This window comes from Zootoca vivipara, chromosome 4, assembly GCF_965207765.1.
Source record: "Zootoca vivipara chromosome 4, rZooViv2.hap1.1, whole genome shotgun sequence".
Taxonomy (NCBI): Eukaryota; Metazoa; Chordata; class Lepidosauria; order Squamata; family Lacertidae; genus Zootoca; species Zootoca vivipara.
The window spans coordinates 99,289,725-99,309,548 of NC_142587.1; the positions used below are offsets into that span (position 1 = coordinate 99,289,725).

At 46.1% G+C, this 19,824-nt stretch overlaps 1 protein-coding gene across 17 annotated transcripts in view; it reads right to left on the minus strand.

Moving 5' to 3' along the window:
- Positions 1-19,824, minus strand: part of NUMA1 (nuclear mitotic apparatus protein 1) — a 72,208-nt gene that overhangs the window by 46,777 nt on the left and 5,607 nt on the right. For 15 of the 17 annotated variants that reach the window (XM_088668481.1, XM_035116780.3, XM_088668483.1 and 12 more), the window contains exons 1-2: positions 7,940-8,089; positions 5,520-5,671 (exon numbers count right to left, since the gene is read on the minus strand). The exons of 1 other annotated variant lie outside the window; for it this stretch is intronic. In XM_088668481.1, coding sequence (XP_088524607.1) covers positions 5,520-5,532 — 13 coding nt within the window. In that variant the 5' untranslated portion in view covers positions 5,533-5,671; positions 7,940-8,089. Of the gene's footprint in view, positions 1-5,519; positions 5,672-7,939; positions 8,185-19,824 lie in introns of those variants that run through there. One more of the 17 variants, XM_060273970.2, reaches the window with a different exon arrangement.

Below are 19,824 nucleotides of genomic sequence, written 5' to 3' on the forward strand. Positions count from 1 at the left end.
GTGTCTATATTTCATAATTGCAGGTTAAAACTTGCAAGAGTGCTGTAACTACCTGCTTGAGGTTCAGAAATTAAACAAGCAAGCTTTCAACACACAGGGAGATTTCTATGCCCTGTGCAACAACTTTTCTGAATAATGACTGTGTGTCATTTCATGGCCACAGCACCTTCCCCAAACATCCAATTTTATTTTGATTGTATTTTACACGTATTACTTCCAGTTGTGACATCTAACTGCTTTGGCTAGAAATCCCATCCCTGGGCACTCTAGAATTATAAAAAGATTAAAATACAATTTCATGCAAATTTGGTGTTCCTTTTTAATGCTGGGATTCTGTAATCCTTGGTTCACGGTCAGTAAAACATGCATCTTTCACACAGCTGATAAACTAGCTAATACACAGAGGCTACTGTTGTAGAGACTATTTAAAATGTTGTTTCCTACAATACATTAAAACTCAGGTGGCAGGGTGTGTGCAAAAATAAAACTAAAGCCCATCACTTGTAGAAGTATCCCTTCTGAAAGCTCCCTAGCAATGGCTGTGGAATATCTGTAGGGACATTAAACCAAAAAAAACCCACCACTCTAGATTACACACTACAGGGAAATGATGAGCCAGCTATCTTAATTTGCAAAGCCTACCCACTCTGACCTGCTTCCCAACCACTTTTTAAATTGTCACAGGAGACTTGCCCATGTGTTGCATTTATAGAATGCTCTCCAAAGAAACTTCTCCAGATTCTCTGAAAGAGTTGAACCATATGGTGTAAACAGAAATATATATAAAAATTAAAAAAAAAATGTCCAGTAGCACCTTCAAGACCAACTAAGTTTGTACTTGGGATGAGCTTTCGTGTGCATGCATACTTCTTCAGATACCAAACCAACTAAGTTTGTTGGTCTCTAAGGTTCTACTGGACAATTTTTTATTTCTACTGTGTCAGACCAACACAGCTACCTACCTGAATCTAGAAATATATGGTGCAAACAGTGTTAGAAACTTATATAAATAAGCTAGGCACAAATGGCACCTTGAACCTGGGTTACAGCTGCAACAACGGAATGTCGATACAATTCTACGATCTCAACTACAATACTTGATTGTAACTTGTTTTTACAACACTTCACAGTATACAAGAAGGAGAAGCACACACAGTGGAAATGGAAATGGTATTAACTATGGACTAAGGCAGAGGTTTTTAAACTGTGGTTGCCAACCTGGTGCCCAGAAATCTCGACACATCAGTCAATATATCAGGCATATAAACTTGTATCAACTGTGGTAAAAGCTGTCTCCCCAGGTAAGCAGACAGGCCTATTGGAAACTGCATGAAAATAGGCTTTTCCCCACACTACTGATGTGCTACGAATGAGTTACATTAATATCCCTTGGCTAGCAAAGCTTCAGATTTTGGGGGAAGCTATAAAAAAATTGCTCTGGTCCATGGGGTTACGAAGAGTCGGACACGACTAAACAACTAAACAACAACAACATAAAAAATTTAATAGATTCACATTTGCTATGGTCCTCTGTTGACCTTTCAGCCCTTCGAGAAGCTTAATACATTCTTAGTTTATAACAAGGCAAGCAGCATGCCAGACTCAAGCAACACACACAAACAGATGAGCAGGGTAAAAAAATTCCTTCAGTAGCACCTTAAAGACCAACTAAGTTTTTATGAGCAGGGTGTTAGCCAGTGTTAGAAACTGAGATATGAAGGCTAGGAACTAAATGGCAGCTTAAACCTAGGTTATGGGCGCAACAATGGAATGTTGTTAATAACAAGAATGACAAAGCTGAAAATGAATGAACTGCCGCTAATATATTATGTTAATTTTTCACATGGTCTAGTCCTTGCCGTGCCCACCCCCCTAATATTCTTAAGAGGGTCTCTTCTCGAGTCTTCAGCGAGTAGCTGGAAGTGGGGGAGAAGGAAAAAGGCCCTTCTTTCCTTCCACTCTTCAGTTTTAATCTGAAATCCTAGGTGCAGTACTGTGTCCAGAGCTCAGCAGAAACTGCTTGCGCTAATGAAATTCCTTCTTGCAAAATGCACCCAGAACAATGGGAATTTCGAACACTGGCGTTAGCAGTTGCACAGGGTACAAAGATTCTTAACACTTGCAGCACTTTTATAACCAAACATTTAAGATGGAAGCACATCTTTTGACAATGTTGCAGGGGGTTGGCCTGGAGGACTCTCAGACATTCCTTCCAACTCGACAATTCCATGATTCTACGACAAAATTTCCTAGTACTGTACACATATGTAAGTTTTAGTGCTAAGACGGGAGAGATAAAATTCCTCTGCCTGCTGTTTATAAAGATCAACTCTAAATAGCTTTCCAGTCTCAAGTGTGGTGGAGTGGACTGAAAGTGTTGATTGTGTTAAGTGTGTGTACATGCGCACAACTTCTAGTTCTGTGATATATGTGTGGCTAGTGCATGTGTGCTTGTGAGCAGGGGAGGAGGGGCAGAGTTGCATGCATTTGCAAGGTGTTCTACCCACCACTGGAATGTGGCCCCCAAAAGGTTGGACCAGTTCCAATCCGGCCCCCCAGGCTTAAATAGGTTCCCCACCCCCCCTGAACAAGTTATTGGGGAGGCTACTTTTAATTATAGCTTAATGCAAGAGCATACCACACCTAACAAAGCCTCCTATTTTCAATTCTGTCTCTGCTGTCATAATGCTGAGAAATATACTTTGCATGTCAAATTTAAGTGAGAATTCTACATGGACTTCCAAACTGGAGGCTTCTCAACAGTGCTTTTTCATAAAACCGTGAAATGTGAACACTAAGGGAGCAGTTACACGCAACTAAGGATTTCTGTCTTCTAGGAAATACTATTTACAGGTAGGTAGCCGTGTTGGTCTGCTGTAGTTGAAACAAAATAAAAAAAATTCCTTCCAGTAGCACTTTAGAGACCAACTAAGTTTATCGTTGGTATGAGCTTTCGTATGCATCCATTCCTGGAAGGAATTTTTTTAAGGAAATACTATGACAGAGTGACCAGGCAGATACACATAATGAAGTTACAAGTGGAATAGTTAGAAGGGGGAGAAGAAAAGGCTATCCTATTCTCACATTGGCCAACCAGACACCTCTGAGAAGTGCACAGCACAATTGAAAATAAAACTACCAGTATCATGCCATTGCACAAATCTATGGTGTGACACATTTGGCATACTGTGCCATTCTAGTCACTTCAACTCAAAAAGGATATTGTAGAGTCGGAAAGGGCAATCAAAATGATCAAGGGGGTGGAGTGACTGCCCGATGTAGAAAGGTTGCAGCATTTACAACTTTTTTAGTTCAGAGAAAAGGCAAGGGATTATAAAGTTATGCATGGCAACAAGAAAGTGTATAGAGAAAAGTTTTTCTCCATCTCTTGCAAAACAATAGAACTAGTGGACATCCAATAAAGCTTAATTGGAAGATTCAGGACAGAAAAAAATAAAATTACTTATTCACACAGCACATAGCCAAACTATAGAACTGGCTCCCCTAGGCTGCAGTGATGGCCACCAACTTGTATGACTTTAAGAAACGATTAGACAAATTCACAGAGGAGAGGGCTATCAATGACAACTAGCCGTAATGTCTATTCTGTACCTTCGCAGTAATGCTTCTGAATACCAGTTGGTGGGAATCCCAGGAGAGGACTGCTCTTGTGCTCAGGTTCTGCTCACTGGTTTCCCACAATGGGCATCTGGTTCGCCACTGTGAGAACAGGATGCTAGAATGGATGGACCACTGGCCTGATCCAGTAGGCTACTGCTATGTTCCTATGAGTGCAACAACATTCTCCACACTAGCAATTCCCAGCAACTGTATGCTGCCTCCAACAGTAGAGATAAAATTGTGTAAATAGTACTTTTCAGTTGCTGGTGAATATGTTAGAGGCCAATACCACTTGGGTGTCCATGTTTTCAGGCTCAATTCATTTGAGGAGCCAGAAGATGAATCAGAACTTTCACTGCAACATTTTGAAGTAGCTGAAATGGTGTGTTGCCACCATCAGAGTTGCTTGCCCTAGAAAGAGGAGCAGCTGGGTGAAACGAGGGCTTTAGCACTTTATAACACAGCTGGGCAAGTTTTCAGGAAGGTAGCAAAGAAGGTGTCCTCTGTGAGCCTAACCATAACACTGCTGTTTCCACTCCGCTAGGGGTGGGGATTCTCTGCAACGTTTTGCTGCAAGTCCCTGTTTGCGTCTTTTGTTGTGCAAAGGGCAAATAAATAAGTTTAGGTATGGTACTTCCTCAGGGAACTGTTGCTTAGAGCGCCAGCTCTAAGCCCAAACTAGCAAGTTCATGCCATCAGCTAGCAAGCTCATGCCACTTGAGAAAGTTCAGCTGGGGCAACCCCAACATCCTGGGGACTACTTAAAAGAACTGTGTGAACTGAGAGGAATATGGAAGGAGAGAGCCTGTCAAGGAAGCTCCTGAACAGGCTATGAATGGCAAGTGAAAATTCTATTTTATTGGTCCAACTTTTGCATCCTTTTTTGTTTTGATCTTGGAGATTGCAAGCCCCTTAAGTTTGTCGACAGAGGCAGTATAAAAGCACAGTAATAAAAAGGGTTTGTAAGCCACTTTAAATTGGTCAATGTGAGTATGATGCTGCTGTAGCCTATCTCTGCCTCCAAGGCTGCCTCAGTGATGGGGATGTGGGGACTGCTCAATGGCTGGATACTATTTCACGCCCTACCTAAATATTTAAAGGATTTTTCTTCCCACAGCTGGCTTGCAACATTTATTTAGCACACTCAGCTTGCATGCTGCCATTGTCTTTTAGAGCTAAAAAACTAACCCAGTGAGCACATTGTGGACCTGACCTCTGACTGGAATAACTGCTACTCCAGCACTCTGCCATCCCCCTTTGGACTTTACCCCTGTTGCTCAGTGGCAAGGCAGAAAACCCTGAGGCAAATTTATCTGTCACCAGGCACAAGCAAGCCAGCCAATTTATCCCCAGGAAAGCAGTCACCTTAACACAGGCATCCCCAAACTGCGGCCCTCCAGATGTTTTGGCTTACAACTCCCATGATCCCTAGCTAACAGGACCAGTGGTCAGGGATGATGGGAATTGTAGTCCAAAACATCTGGAGGGCCGAAGTTTGGGGATGCCTGCCTTAACAGTTCAGACGTGGTAGGAACATCCTATGCCTGATGTAGGTAACGAAAGTGATGTGATGTGTGTTTGTCCCATCTAACCCACAAATGGTACAGCAATTAAAATCTTCAATTCATGAAGTGTCCATCCAAAATCTCTTTTAGCCTCACAGCTTCAATAAAAAGCAAGGAATAGTGTTCTAACTCTATGCTTCAGATTTCTGGGGCAACAGAACTTTAGGAGTTAAAAGAGGCAATAATTTTAAGAGTCAGATAACTAACTGTCTACAACTATTTATTTTTGAGCAGGCTAAGCAAAAATCCTAAGTGTCAAACCTCCTGCAAGATGCCTCAATATTCTATTATAGTAATCTCTTAGCTGTAATTAAGAAATGAGAATAAGGCTACCTTCTGGTTCCATCAAGGCCCTCTCCCCCCTCTGGTTCAGACCAACATCCCATCCAGTCCTGCTTTCTTGTTAGCTCTGGGCAGGAAGATGGCATTAAACAGGATCACTTAGAAAGCCCACTGAGCCTCATCCACATAAATATGGCATGTTTCTGCATAAAAGAAAGAAGGTATTTTGAAGACAGACTTTTAGATAGCCACCTGCCTGATTACCAGTGGAAAGAACTGCCTGCAGGTATCCACTCAAAAGGACATGCGAAGTAGAGAAGGCTCAGAGACTTTTCATACAAATAATGTGCCATGAATGACTACTATAAATATGTGTTAAGACAGGGGTCCCCAAACTTACCCGGCTTCGGGCTGGTGCCCGCCGTGCCGATCGCGCGGCGGACCAGAGGGCGGGGGAGTGCATGCCCGTGCGCACATACTCTTACAGGGGCGGTAGCGCGCTTCCAGGTCGAAAAAAAGCGCCGAAAATCATTTGTGCACATGCGCATGGGACTCCCCCGACCCGGAAGTGCACCAGAAATGATGTTTGCGTAAGGCCCATGCACATAAATGATTTTCAGTGCTTTGTTCCGACCCAGAAGCGCGCCGCTGCGCCAGTAAGAGCGGGCGGTGGGGGTCGTTGCGGGCTGGATAAAAGAGGCCTTTGGGCCGTATGCGGCCCACGGGCCTTAGTCCGGGGACCCCTGTTTTAAGACTACCAAACATTTGTGTGAGTACTTCACTTTTTGTAGATGTCTTGGATTTCATACACAAAAAAGTTGGCTCATTTGTTGAGAGCATGGGAAAGGCAGCTTTGAAAGTGGACTGTTGTTCCACAGATGGGGCTTCAAGGAAGAGGAACACATCTGTCCCTCCAGTATACAAGAATTTTTGTTTATTGAGGAAAGAGACTTCTTTTCCAAACCATTATATATATACACTATTGCAATAAAATGCATAGGTGGGAACTAGCAGCCCTCTAGCACTATACAGCACAGCAGGGGAAGAGAAAAGGTGCCCTTTATCCTTTTCCAATGCCTAATGTAACAGCAGCATTCCTCTTAGGGGCTGGAGATGCACTGCAATCTTTTGTTGCAATCCCATTAATTTTCCTATGCATTTACTGGGATTCTGAAGAACAGAAAAACTCCAACAGGCTACAGTTCAAACATTGGGGGGGGGGGGGCGACACACACAGAGGCCGCTTACAGAAGCTGCAACCTAATCACTAGGTCTCAAATTATCTTATGGATTTTACCAAATTCTGTGGCCCTGCATTTTCCCTATTGCTTGGCATAAAGTAAAAAGGGGTCTGCCTTTAGGTATGAGGCACACCAGCTGCACCCAGTGCTTTGGAGAGACCGCAGGTCCAGAAAGAGTGAGCTTCTTAATTTCAATGAAGGGAGGTCAGCAGGCGGGAATGGCCAAACGCAGCAGACCTGATCCTCTCATTGCGGAAGGCAGGCCTTGTCTTGTTGAAAGCCTGCCAGCCCAAGCCACACACCATAGTGGCAAGGGCAACGTTTCTTGGGCATCTTCGAGGCAAGCGCGACAACACTTCTGATGTGCTTTCAAAGCGCATACTTTTGTACCTCAATCCCTCAAACTAGAGGCCAAGCAAAGCGCAGCGCACCCCCCCTCCCGGCTTGCGGGGCGAAGAGCAGTAATGCCGCGCAGCCGAGAGTCATGGCGGCAGCAGAGCGCACAGCTTGTGGCGCGAGCAGGCAGCGCGGAGCAGCGGCGAAGGCCGCTTTTCGGTGGAGCTTGTCTACAGCCCACGGGCACCTTTGCAGAAGGGGCTGGAGGACGAGGAGGAGAAGGAGGCGAGGGCGCCCCGGGTCGCTTTCTCCTCCCGCTCTTGTTTATGCTCTGCTCTTCCCCCTCCGGTCCCTCCAAGCTCTGGCGCAGATTAAGAGGCCAGGCGGAGGGAGGCGACTGGAGGGGGCGTGATCCGCTTTCCAAGAGCCCAGCGAGCACGTAGCCCGCAGGGGAGGCTCGCCGCTCGGCTCGATGGGGCTCCTTCGGGCAGGCAAGCACAAACACACACAAGCGCGCACCTCCACGAAGCCCGCTCACTTCAATCCTCGGGCCTGGGCGGCGGCAGAAAACACAGGCAGAAAACATGCCCCCCCCTCCACTTTCGGGAAAGCGACCAAACCGCCAAACTCCCGGATGTTGGCAAATGCCAACTTCGCCCCAGCAGGCAATGCCTGCCTGCTTTGCGCTGCTTCGGACAAAAGGCGGGCACGGAGGAGACTCCTTGCTCGGCGCCTCTCGCGGCCGCGGGACTCTGGGGAGTGGGACGAGGAAGAGCCGTAAGGGGGAAAGGCGAAAGGCGGCCCCCTCCCCGCAGTTTGTGTGCAAATCAAACCAGGCAGAGAAGAAAAAGGAGCGCGAGAGAGAAAAAGAGAGAGTCTTTGTTCAGGCCTTACCGGACTTCTAAAGCCAGTTTCTGGGCGCCAGATTTTTAATCCGTCATTAGGGTTTAAAATCTGGAGAGAAGAGAGCCAAGGGGAGGGGGGAGTGAACGCGCGCGCACAAAAGAAAAGTTGTGGCTTCGCTTCTCGGAGAGGGAGGCGAGCGGGCGGGCTGACAGCAGCAGCAGGAGGCGGAGGCGAAGGAGGAGAGGGTCCCTCCGCACCAGCAGCGGCGCCACCGCTCCTCCCCACCCCTCGCCGGCCAGGAGCCAGGCGCACGTCACACAGCAAGGAGTCGGCAGGCTTTAAAGGCGCCCGGCCCAGGGAAGGAGGAGCGCCGGGGCGCCGACTGAGCCACTCGGCTCCCCCCGCCCCCACCGCCAGCCTGCTAAATGCTTCTCCCCACCCCGACTCAGAGACAGGCGAGCGCAGCGCCCAGCGCCTCCTGCCCTTCAAGGCGAAGAGGGGCTCCCCGCAGGGTCAGGCGGGTCTTCTCCTCGCCGCCTTTCAATGCCAAGTTGTCCTTAGACGGAGGAGGGCACGAGGCGGCTCCTGCTCGCCTAGAGGCCAGGAAGTCCCGATTTGTCGCAGGCAGGCCAGGAGCTAGTTACAAAAGCCTACAAGATGGAGCTCTGGGTTCGGGCAACAGATGCTACCTCTGAAGATGGTTCGGACACAGAAAGAGCTAGAAGGACATGGGATTTTATCAGGTCCTCAAGACCTGCCTTTGTGAGCTGCTAGTTTTCTGCTCAAGGCAAGGGCTTGCTTTGACCTTGACAGCTGCCTTTGCTTCTTGCCGATTCGAAGGAATCGCTCCAACTCTATATGCCATCCCCTGCAGTCCAAGACGACCCTCTTGCAAGTGCCTCTACCTTGTGCAGTAGGTGGGCAAGAGTCTTCTGGATGCGGAGACCGGAGAGTTGAAACTCCTTGCCTAAAGAGGTTCCATTAGCAACTCCTGCTGCCTTTCTGGTGGAAACAAAAGACCTTAGAAATGGCTTGAATATTCAGCTTTGACAAGGGAGCTGAGGGTCCAGGTGCTTGCTCAGCAGGGGACCCTGGGTCTGTTACAGCATCATAGCTTAACCACCACATGGGGGGAATGGGCAAGGGACACCACATATGACGAGGGGATTAAAATGTTATACTTAAAATATAAAACATGTTCTTACTGCACTTGTAATCAAGGTGCTTGTTGATTTTACTGCTTGAGGTTCTTTAGTTTTTCTATTTATTATGAAGCTCCTGTTAGGGCAGAGGCAGTTTGTGATTTTTTTTCAAATAAACAAACCAACAAATACCCTATAGCTGTGTCCTGGAAATACTTTGTGCATAAACCCTCCTTTGAAAAAGCATGTGCTGCATCACATCACTGTTCGATTGATGACCTGCTGTGATGAGAAGCAAGGTAGCTTCCAGCAGGGAGTCTTTCACTCATTTAAGCTAATCCACATATTTTCCTCAAAGAGGAAAATACCCTGATCAGTTTTTTTGGTGGGGGGGCACTGCCACAATTGTGATGCTTTCTACTCCAGCTCAGAGCTGGTCTCCAGGGGATTAGGAAGGGGATGCATTTTAAAACCACCTTTCATAGCTCATTGGGAAAGCCAAGACTCCTGGTAGTGTCTTACAAGGGGTTAGCAAAACTAGCCAGACCTTCAAGACCTCCATTTGGAAAGAGCATTTGGGGGGGGGGTCCCCTCTTGTTTCTGAACTTGTAAGACCTGCAGTATTATGCACAAATGGAAGTGTATTAGCACTACATTAGGAAGGGCTAGGGAAATCATGACCTGTGGGTTGCAGTGGAACAGTGAGTTTTTGCATTGGCTGGGACTTTGATTTTTAACCCTCAAGCTTCCATAGGAAACTGAAGGGGGAAAGCTGCCTGCAGGCACAAAAACTCACTGGCCCAAATAAACACACAGTAATGTGAGGATTCCTCTGCCTCTTGATATGGTAATGATAATACAGTGCAAATGGGCTTTCAGCATTTTTATAGCTTCGGTCCTCATCAGATGGGACCCAGGTGGCGCTGTGGTTAAACCACTGAGCCTAGGGCTTACTGATCAGAAGGTCGGCGGTTCGAATCCCTGTGACGGGGTGAGCTCCCGTTGCTTGGTCCCAGCTCCTGCCAACCTAGCAGTTCGAAAGCACGTCAAAATGCAAGTAGATAAATAGGAACCGCTACAGCGGGAAGGTAAACGGCGTTTCCATGTGCTGCTCTGGTTTGCCAGAAGCGGCTTTGTCATGCTGGCCACATGACCTGGAAGCTATACGCCGGCTCCCTCGGCCAATAATGCGAGATGAGCACGCAACCCCAGAGTCGGTCACGACTGGACCTAATGGTCAGGGGTCCCTTTACCTTTTACCTCATCAGATGGAAAGCACAGCACAGCACAACACATGTATAACAAACCATTAACATTTACACACAGATAGAATGGACAAGAAAGCTAATTGCCTAAACAAGAGAGAACCAACATAAAAATGAAATGTAGGGAAATGCCGTGACTGGGAGAGAGAGAGAGAGAAGAGGTTGCCATATCTTTAGCCCTTTCTCTGTCTGCTGAACTGCAAAACACTACATTGGAAACAGCTGTTAAAGGCTGAGGCACATTCCTGCATCAGTCCCATGGGACATTAAAGGCCTCCAACCAATGAAGGGGGGGGGCTTACCTCTTGCTGCTATTATCCTCCTGCCCTCAGAGAGGTATCAATGCAGTTGTGTTTTTTGGAATAGAACAAGTCTGCTCACAGCAGGTTCAGCTACAAGAATAAACCAAAATGCTGCTATTTTGGCGTACAGAATAGCCCAACACACAATTGTAGCACAATCGCAATATAGGTGAGACTATTCTTTTCCTGCCAGAGAAGGGCATTCCTTGTTATTTAAAGGGCACCTAATTTGAGCTATGAGGCCTGCAAACAGACTTAACACTTGCCAATGCATCTCCAAATTTCCCTGAGCTCCTTAATGGGAGTGCAAGGAAACCAACATCAGTGATTGGGGTTGCCAGTTTTATTACTATTATTATTAAAATTTATATACCACTTGATGGGGGGGACCTTGAAGCGGCTGCATGCCAGAGCCCCTGCCAGTAACTTAACATTCCAGTGTGGTTGATGGAAGGGGGGGGAGAGACACTGTTGTTGCCTGCTCTGCTCCTCCCCTGTCTACTGTGGGGTAAAACTGGAATCTCAACTCACAGAGAAACGGAACATTAGACACAATGCATGCACTATTGTCCCTGACCCGAGTTTGCCTGTTTACAACAGAGGTGGGGAACCTCATACGCAACTACTGTACTATTTGTGGCTCAAAGAATAAAGTTGCATGTTTTATTGTCCGTTGATAAAATATTTCAAAGGGGACCTCAGTAGAATATATATTTATTATTATGTATATAGTATAGTTGTATGATGTCACAATCACTTTTCATGCTAAAATGTAATTAATGTGTTAAAGAATAAAACACAGTTATTCTATTTTATAATTTTAATGCCACTTTGAAACATTTGTTTGTTTATTAAATTTCTAAACCAAACTTGTAAAATGTATCTCAGTGATGGCTGAGTGGGGATCTGAGTCCAAATTCACTGTGCCTTTGATTTTCAAACTCTCTTCAGGGAAGTTTCCAACATTCTCTGCCATAACCCCTACAACAGGGGTCCCCAAGCTAAGGCCCGGGGCTGGATGCAGCCCAATCGCCTTCTAAATTTGGCCCGCGGACAGTCCGGGAATCAGCATGTTTTTACATGAGTAGAATGTGTCCTTTTATTTAAAATGCATCTCTGGGTTATTTGTGGGGCATAGGAATTCGTTCATATTTTTTTTCAAAATATAATCTGGCCTCCCACAAGGTTTGAGGGACAGTGGACAGTGCTGAAAAAGTTTGCTGACCCCTGCCCTTCAATCACACAACAGCTTTGAATTACGGTATACAAGCTGAAGGAAGCCTACAAGCAGAATGTCTAAGTGAGTGATACAGAGAAAAGAAACCAGAGTCTCTGCCATAAGCTGTATACTCACTAGGTAGCCTTTTACAATTTGCTCAACCTCAGTTCCCCACCTGTAACTTAAAAAGAACCAACAGTGCTTTGCTTTGTAGGGTCATTAAAAGAATGAAGGAGAAAATGATTGCAAGGCACTTGCAACCCAATCCTATGAATGTTCAGTTGGAAGTTAGGTCCAATTGAGTTCTGGTACGCAGGCTGAGACCCTACCTGCCTGCAGACTGTCTAGCAAGAGAGGTGCATGCTCTAGTTATCTCCCGCTTAGACTACTGCAATGCGCTCTACGTGGGGCTACCTTTGAAGGTGACTCGGAAACTACAACTAATCCAGAATGCGGCAGCTAGACTGGTGACTGGGAGCGGCCGCCAAGACCACATAAGACCACCGGTCTTGAAAGATCTACATTGGCTCCCAGTACGTTTCCAAGCACAATTCAAAGTGTTAGTGCTGACCTTTAAAGCCCTAAATGGCCTCGGTCCAGTATACCTGAAGGAGCGTCTCCACCTCCATCATTCTGCCCAGACACTGAGGTCCAACACCGAGGGCCTTCTGGCGGTTCCCTCGTTGCGAGAAGCCAAGTTGCAGGGAACCAGGCAGAGGGCCTTCTCGGTGGTGGCGCCTGCCCTGTGGAACGCCCTCCCAACAGATGTCAAAGAGGAAAACAACTACCAGACTTTTAGAAGACATCTGAAGGCAGCCCTGTTCAGGGAGGCTTTTAATGTTTAATAGATTACTGTGTTTTATTTTTCTGTTGGAAGCCGCCCAGAGTGGCTGGGGAAACCCAGCCAGATGGGCGGGGTATAAATAATAAATAATAATAATAATAAATAATAATTATGTTGCTTACTCCATACGAAGCATGGATAACATTGCAGTCTTAAAAGTGCTACAAAAGCATTTAGAGTTCTAATTTGCTTTCCAGGTTTGCGCCTCTGGCAAATCAGTAACACACTGTTACTGGGTGGGTGGGTGGGTGACATAAGTGACACCCCCTCCATGCCTAAGCCCAGTCAGGACGATGAGCCTGAATATCCCCTTCACCACCACACAAACACAAAATCCCCTTTTGCCCTTCTTGCTAGTACAGTTGTACCTTGGTTCTCAAACAGAATCCATTCCAGAAGTCTGTCTGACTTCAAAAATGTTCTGAAATCAAGACGCAGCTTCCGATTGGCTGCAGGAAGCTCCTGCAGTCAAACGGAAGCCGTGGAAGCCGCGTCAAGATGTTCAGCTTCCAAAGATAGTTTGCAAACTGGAACACTCCCAGGTTTGCAGCGTTCGGGAACCAAAAAGTTTGAGAAGTACAGTAAGCTTTCAAAAACCAAGGTACGACTGTAATCTACAGCAAAGAGGCTCAATGGCAACTTGAAACCCTGAGACTAGAACCTACAGAAGCTTCAAATAATCATTCCATTCCAACAATTTGACCACCAACAACAAATGACTCCTCTTGAAGTGGGGAATCCAGGGCTTCATAATCCCAAGAGCATAAGGTCATGTACTCCTTGCTCCTCCCTAAAGTGTGACCTTAGCTTCACAATGGGAGGCAGAAGGTGTTCAAGGACAAGTACCCCAGACAGAAATCCATCAGTATAGTACATTGAACCCTGATCCTCTCAAAGGATGCTCTGAAAAGCCTCACTGCTACGGGAAATGTAAATACTTTTACAGTATTGTTCTTTGGGAAGTGGGTAGCTTAGAAGGTGTTGGGAACTTACAGTGGTGCCTCGCTTAACGAATGCCCTGCTTAACTAAATTTCCGCTTAACGAAAGGTTTTTTCTAGCGGAGGTTGCCTCGCTAGACGAATTCGTTTTATGAAAAATTCGTCTAGCGAATCGCGGTTTCCCATTGGAATGCATTGAAATTCAATTAATGCGTTCCTATGGACAATTTTTTTTGAAAAAATCAATGCATTCCTATGGGATTCGCTAGACGAATTTTTCGTTATAAGAAAAGACCCGTGGAACGAATTAAATTCGTCTAGCGAGGCACCACTGTACTTGATTGACAGGGGTAGCAACCAGTTTCATGTTTCTGCCTGACAACCACTCCTCTTTTCTGCTAGTTTTGTGACATTTTGATGGTGATTAGAAGTGATGTTTCATGGGAAAGCGGGAAGGTTTTAAAATCTCTTGCAACTCGTTGCACAGGGTTGTTTCTTTTTCTTTTTGTTTGTTTGAACCTTTGTTACAACAAATAAAGATCAGCTCTACTGACTGCTGTTTTGCTTCTTCAACTTGGCTGCCATCTCCTTCTTTTGCTGACCAGAGGGAATCTTGGGGGAAGCGGTGTAAAACTCGTACTCCCATAATTTTTCTTTAACAACACTGAGGTTGGCAGCTAAATGAAACAGCACTAAGAAATAAGAACACTGAAATACTACAAATATCTCTCTCTGAAAAGGAGTTTGGAAATGTTAACAGAAAAAGCAAGATCCTATCAAGCAATCCACAATCTACTTGACACAGGTTACAGCTCTAGGTTTTGCAAACTTCTTTAGTTACTTAAAAAAATTCCTTCAGTAGCACCTTAAAGACCAACTAAGTTTTTATTTTGGTATGAGCTTTCGTGTGCATGCACACTTCTTCAGATACACTATTTCTTTAGTTACTGTCAGCCAGCAACAATTGAGTTAGGCCTCCTTAGAAGGGGGCCCCATCAGCAGGCAAAGGGAACCAATTTTCTGGCTTAACTTGTCTGTTGCGCAACCAGAAATCCCACCCCCTTCTCTTTGAAAAAAAACCTACGGTATCTGCGGTTTGGTTTCATGACCAAAGATATCAGAGGGAATCCTTCCGTACAAGTCATTCGAGCTAAGGAGGGGGCTCCATTTCAACCTCACATTGTTGCTCCCCACCTTGTGGCATTCACAGGTCAGAAGTATTTGGGGAGAGCAATGTGTTTCGTTCATCTTAGCATAGAGATACGACATGATAATACACCCTGGAATGAAAAAGACACGTTAATAGCCTTTTATGGAGAGACTGGAAGAACAGAATGTTGTAGTATACCACTAGGAGCTCCTTAGAGAAAAGCATAAAAATCTTATTATTTAGAAAAAGAAATGCTCAGGGCCAGTGCAAATGTTTCCTGCTCAAGGCTAAACAAATATGAGTGCCAGTTTGAAGACAGCCAGTGTCATATAGTAGGCAGAAGACTGGCCTTGGATGGAGGACAGTGAGATTTAAATCCCCACACACTTATGAAGCTCAATGGGTAGGTTTGGTAAATTACTCAGTCTAACTAACCTGTAACTCAAGGTTGCTATGAGAACAAAGGTGGGAGGACATAATGTATATCAGTGTTTCCCAACCAGGGGCCATATGGCGCCTTGGGGGGGGGCAGGATATTCCAAAGGGGCCACAGGTGAAAAATACGTAAATCGGGAGCCACAGCACAAGGCTAGGGGGCCACAGAAGAAGTGAAGGGGAAAAAACATCCGGTAAGTGCAGTGGTGGGGTGGCAATGGTTTGGGCTGGAAGAGCCAGAGCTGTTTGTTGCTGCTACCAGTGCTGGGCCTGGTGGATCAGGGTTTTCGGATGTTGCCAAGGGGTGCAGGGTCCGAAGGCAGCATCAGACTGGCTCTGCAAGACGTGGGGTGAAATCCACTCCAGCACCTACCCAAGTGGGGTCGTCTGGTGCTGCTGACTTGCATCTAGTAAATAACTGTCTACTCAGAAGAAATAATAATAATAATAATAATTTATTATTTATACCCTGCCCATCTGGCTGGGTTTCCCCGGACATTCTGGGCGGCTTCCAACAGAAAAATAAAATAAAATAATCTATTAAACATTAAAAGGCCCTCTGCCTGGTTCCCTCCACACCTGCCCGCCTCCTGTCCCCCACAAACAAGCATGGGGGAGAGGACAGAACCCTGAGGCGCCCCGCCTCCTGTCCCCCACAAACAAGCATGGGGGAGAGGACAGAACCCTGAGGCACCCCACAAGTGAGAGCCCAGGGGCCGTGTTCAGAAAGTGGTGGTGAGGGATGAGTGTTCAGACCTCTGGGCTCTCACTTGTGGGGTGCCTCAGGGTTCTGTCCTCTCCCCCATGCTTTTTAACATCTACATGCAGCCGCTGGGAGAGATCATCAGAGGGTTTGGGCTGGGTGTTCCATCAGTATGCGGATGATACCCAGCTCTACCTCTCTTTCAAATCAGAACCAGTGGTGAAGGTCCTGTGTGAGTGCCTGGAGGCAGTTGGAGGATGGATGGCAGATAACAGATTGAGGTTGAATCCTGACAAGACAGAAGTACTGTTTGTGGGGGACAGGAGGCGGGCAGGTGTGGACTTCCTGGTCCTGAATGGGGTAACTGTGCCCCTGAAGGACCAGGTGTGCAGCCTGGGAGTCATTTTGGACTCACAGCTGTCCATGGATGCGCAGGTCAATTCTGTGTCCAGGGCAGCTGTCTAAACGGCCTCAGTCCAGTATACCTGAAGGAGCGTCTCCACCCCCTGAGGTCCAGTACCGAGGGCCTTCTGGCAGTTCCCTCGTTGCGAGAAGCCAAGTTTTTTTTTGCTTCAACAATATTTCATTATGTTCCTATCATTTTATGTAACTGTATTTTGTATAAATTATAAAAATTATAAATAAAACATGTTCTATTTACCGGTAGGAGGGGGGCATGGCTCTTGCCAGTATTGTTGTTCGGGGCGGCTTTTGTTAGGGGGTAAGTACCTCAGTTTTTTTATTGATTTTTACTTATTGGGGGGCTGCTGCCCCTCCTGGCTACACCCATGAGCTATTCAGATAAAGAGCAGGTAAAAAGGAGGTAGGTTTCATTTTCATTTATTTCCTGAAGACCAACATTACCGTACATCACATGTAGTGCCAAGAAGAACATTCAGGGAGTAAAAGGGAGTGGTGTCCATCTTTCTGAACATCTCTCCCCCCCCCCTCCAATGTCATACTTTCAGTCTTTCACAAACAAACAGCAGCTGCTGAATTACAGGTGAAACTGTAAGCCTAGCCACTCAAATGCACATAGTTTTTCAGTGCAACATCAGCTACACTGGCTGTACCCCTATCCAACTTGAATAGCAAGTCATGCTAATGCAGGTACAAAGTGCCTGGGACAAATGCTGAAGGTTGCTCCCCTTGCAAACACACTGTCCTGTTTCTGCTAAGGTCTATCCAAGCAACTCTCCCCCTCCCTTTGAAGGAGGTCTGTCCAATGCTCAGACTAGGCCTGGGTGAAATATCTATATATCGCCCAGGACCAGTATGAGGAGCAGACCGTGATATTGGCTTCATTCATCTGTGTATCACTGGTGAAACCACTACAGCTCCTGAATCCCTCCACTAGCAGCGTCCACGGGGGTGGGGGTGGGGAGTTAAGAGTTCTTTCCTCCAGTGGGCGCTGCTAGCAGAGGGACTCTGGAGCGGTGGCAGTTTCACCAGCAATATACTGCTGAATGAAAATCCATTCCACTCTGCCTTCATAGGACACAGAGGAAGAAAGGTGCTGAAACAGCTTGTTCCTCCCTCTGCATCTTTAAACTGCTTGATTAAGGAATGTACAGCTGCCCTTGCCTCAGTCGAGCTATTATAGGAGCCCCCAGCCTGGCTCTGGCTCCCACAAGCTGGCAGTGAAGTGGGGGCTCTGTGAATCTGCTCAGTTGAAGGAAGTGGGGTGGCCACTCCCCACAGCGAGCAGTTAAAGGAGCCCCAATGCTCCATCCACTCATATGTGAGCGGTGAGAGCACTGGAGTTATCTCAGCCGGGAAGGGGCTGATCCCCAGCTGAGCGGCACAAACAAGCTGCACTGTCTGAGCCTGCAAGCGCCTGGGCGAAACCACCTCAGCTCTTGAGGTGAAGCTGGGGCAGTTTCACCCGGTGTCTTGCGGGCAGAGGCAAATGTATCTTAACTCAGACCCACAACTCATGGGGCGGGAAGAAGCCCCATGAGTCTTTGTGGCATGCGTGAACTAAATAATTACATAAGGCACTGAGGAGTCTGCCCTGGTCAGCTTGCCACAAAGACTCCTGGGACTTCTCATCACACACCCAGTTTAACTAGATTTACCTGTTAACATTCCAGACCTTGACACCAATTCCTACAGTTCTCAGAGCACTCTGACTGGCACAGGTGCAAACCCTCACTGACCACCATATACAGGTGATAACCGATTTACATGGGTGCAATCAGTGCACAACCATGCACACACTCATTGTGGCAACCTTAAGTGACTGGAAAAGGGGGCGAAATGGACTTACGGTATGTGCGCTCCACCACTTGGCACGATGACACAGAAAATAACCCCGGCACAAATTGGGGGTTGTGTGTACTGCTTTTCAGTCAGCTTACAATTTAAAATATGGAAACAAAAAAAAACACAAAACAAAACAATATAACAGCAAAATGTTCTCATGCCATTTGTGATATCCACAGGACCTGGGCTTCTCTTCATTTACCTTCAGCTCAAATCAACCAGCTCTTCCGGGAGCCTCAGGGAAGATGATAATGATGATTTAGATTTATTACCTGACTTTCACCATAAGGTCCCATGGCAGGTTACATGACAATATTAAAATCAATTTGCAATTTAGAAAATGGAGTGGGTCTTTAAAACATACACCTCAGATGTCAAAGGGCAGGGCAAAAGTTGGGAAATTGGCTACCACAACACTTTGGACAGTACAGTTAACTATTTCTGTGAAGGAAATAATGTCACATATTCACTGTTCCCAAAAGGTCAAGCATTGCACCGATGCTCTGAGATGACAAATGCTGCTCCTGTATTCTGGCATTGGGTGACCTCATTTCTGACTTGAGATTCTCCAAGGCCACATCTCACTCAGGAATGTGGCAATATTTAATCATGGTAGCAGCAGCAGCAGCAGCCTTCATGATCTCAAGATGAACTCTTAGATGGAAGAATGGCATGCCATATGATTTAAATTTGCATTGCATTTCTGAAGCAAGCAGTTGGAATGATGAAATCAAAGAGTCCTCACTATAAAGGTCATGCTTGATGAGACTGATTGATTTTTTTTGGATAAAACTATGCTGAGATGGAAGGCTTTCATTTGCTTTTGATTTAAGGAATTACAATCAGATTTACCTGAGTTAATTGGGCCCTTTGGCACTGGGTAGGCTATAAAATGTAACCTAAAAAAGTAATCACACCACCCATGGATCATAAAGCATGATACAAAAAAAAAGGAAGAATTGAGACAATGGAGACCCAATGACATGAATGGTTACAGTGCAAGCCTCGCCATGTCTATTCAGGAAGTCCCCGTTAAGTAGAATAAGTCACATCCATTAATTTCAATGGGTATACTATGAGAATGAATAACGCTGGCAACAAGCTAAATGTTTGGAACCACTGAGGTCATCATGCTTAGAAGTAAACCCCTTTTTCTGAGTACCTCAACTTCCACCTTCGACCACACATCAAATCCCCCTCCACACACTCAAATTTGTGTTCAGCCAGGGGAGGGCCAGGGATGACATCCAATTCTCAAGTGGCAGGAGGAATAGAATGTTTCTGGAGTTGGCTCTGTCAAGGATGGAAAAAGTGCCAAAAGTTCTTAGGCACCAACACAGAATTTTCCTGGTCTTGGAATTTTTCCAGCTCTGGATTGAGCAATCACCCTCCCCCACGCCTGGCATTTACAACAAACAGAACAAGCACAACTGCTCCTTCATTTACTCCTCTGCTTTATGAGGCAGAGTTCAAACAGCAATACTTCCAGTTTAGAAAATTTTCCAGGAAACCTTCCTCTCCTGGAAGCCACTATTGTTTCCCTAGCTAGCCCCTTGGCTTCAAAAAGGTTTCAACATCTGGATTCTACTAACCCACTTCTGAGATCACTTCAGTGAACAACAATGACCTTCTGCTTTCTGCTACTGGATCTCTCCACCTCTTTATTGCT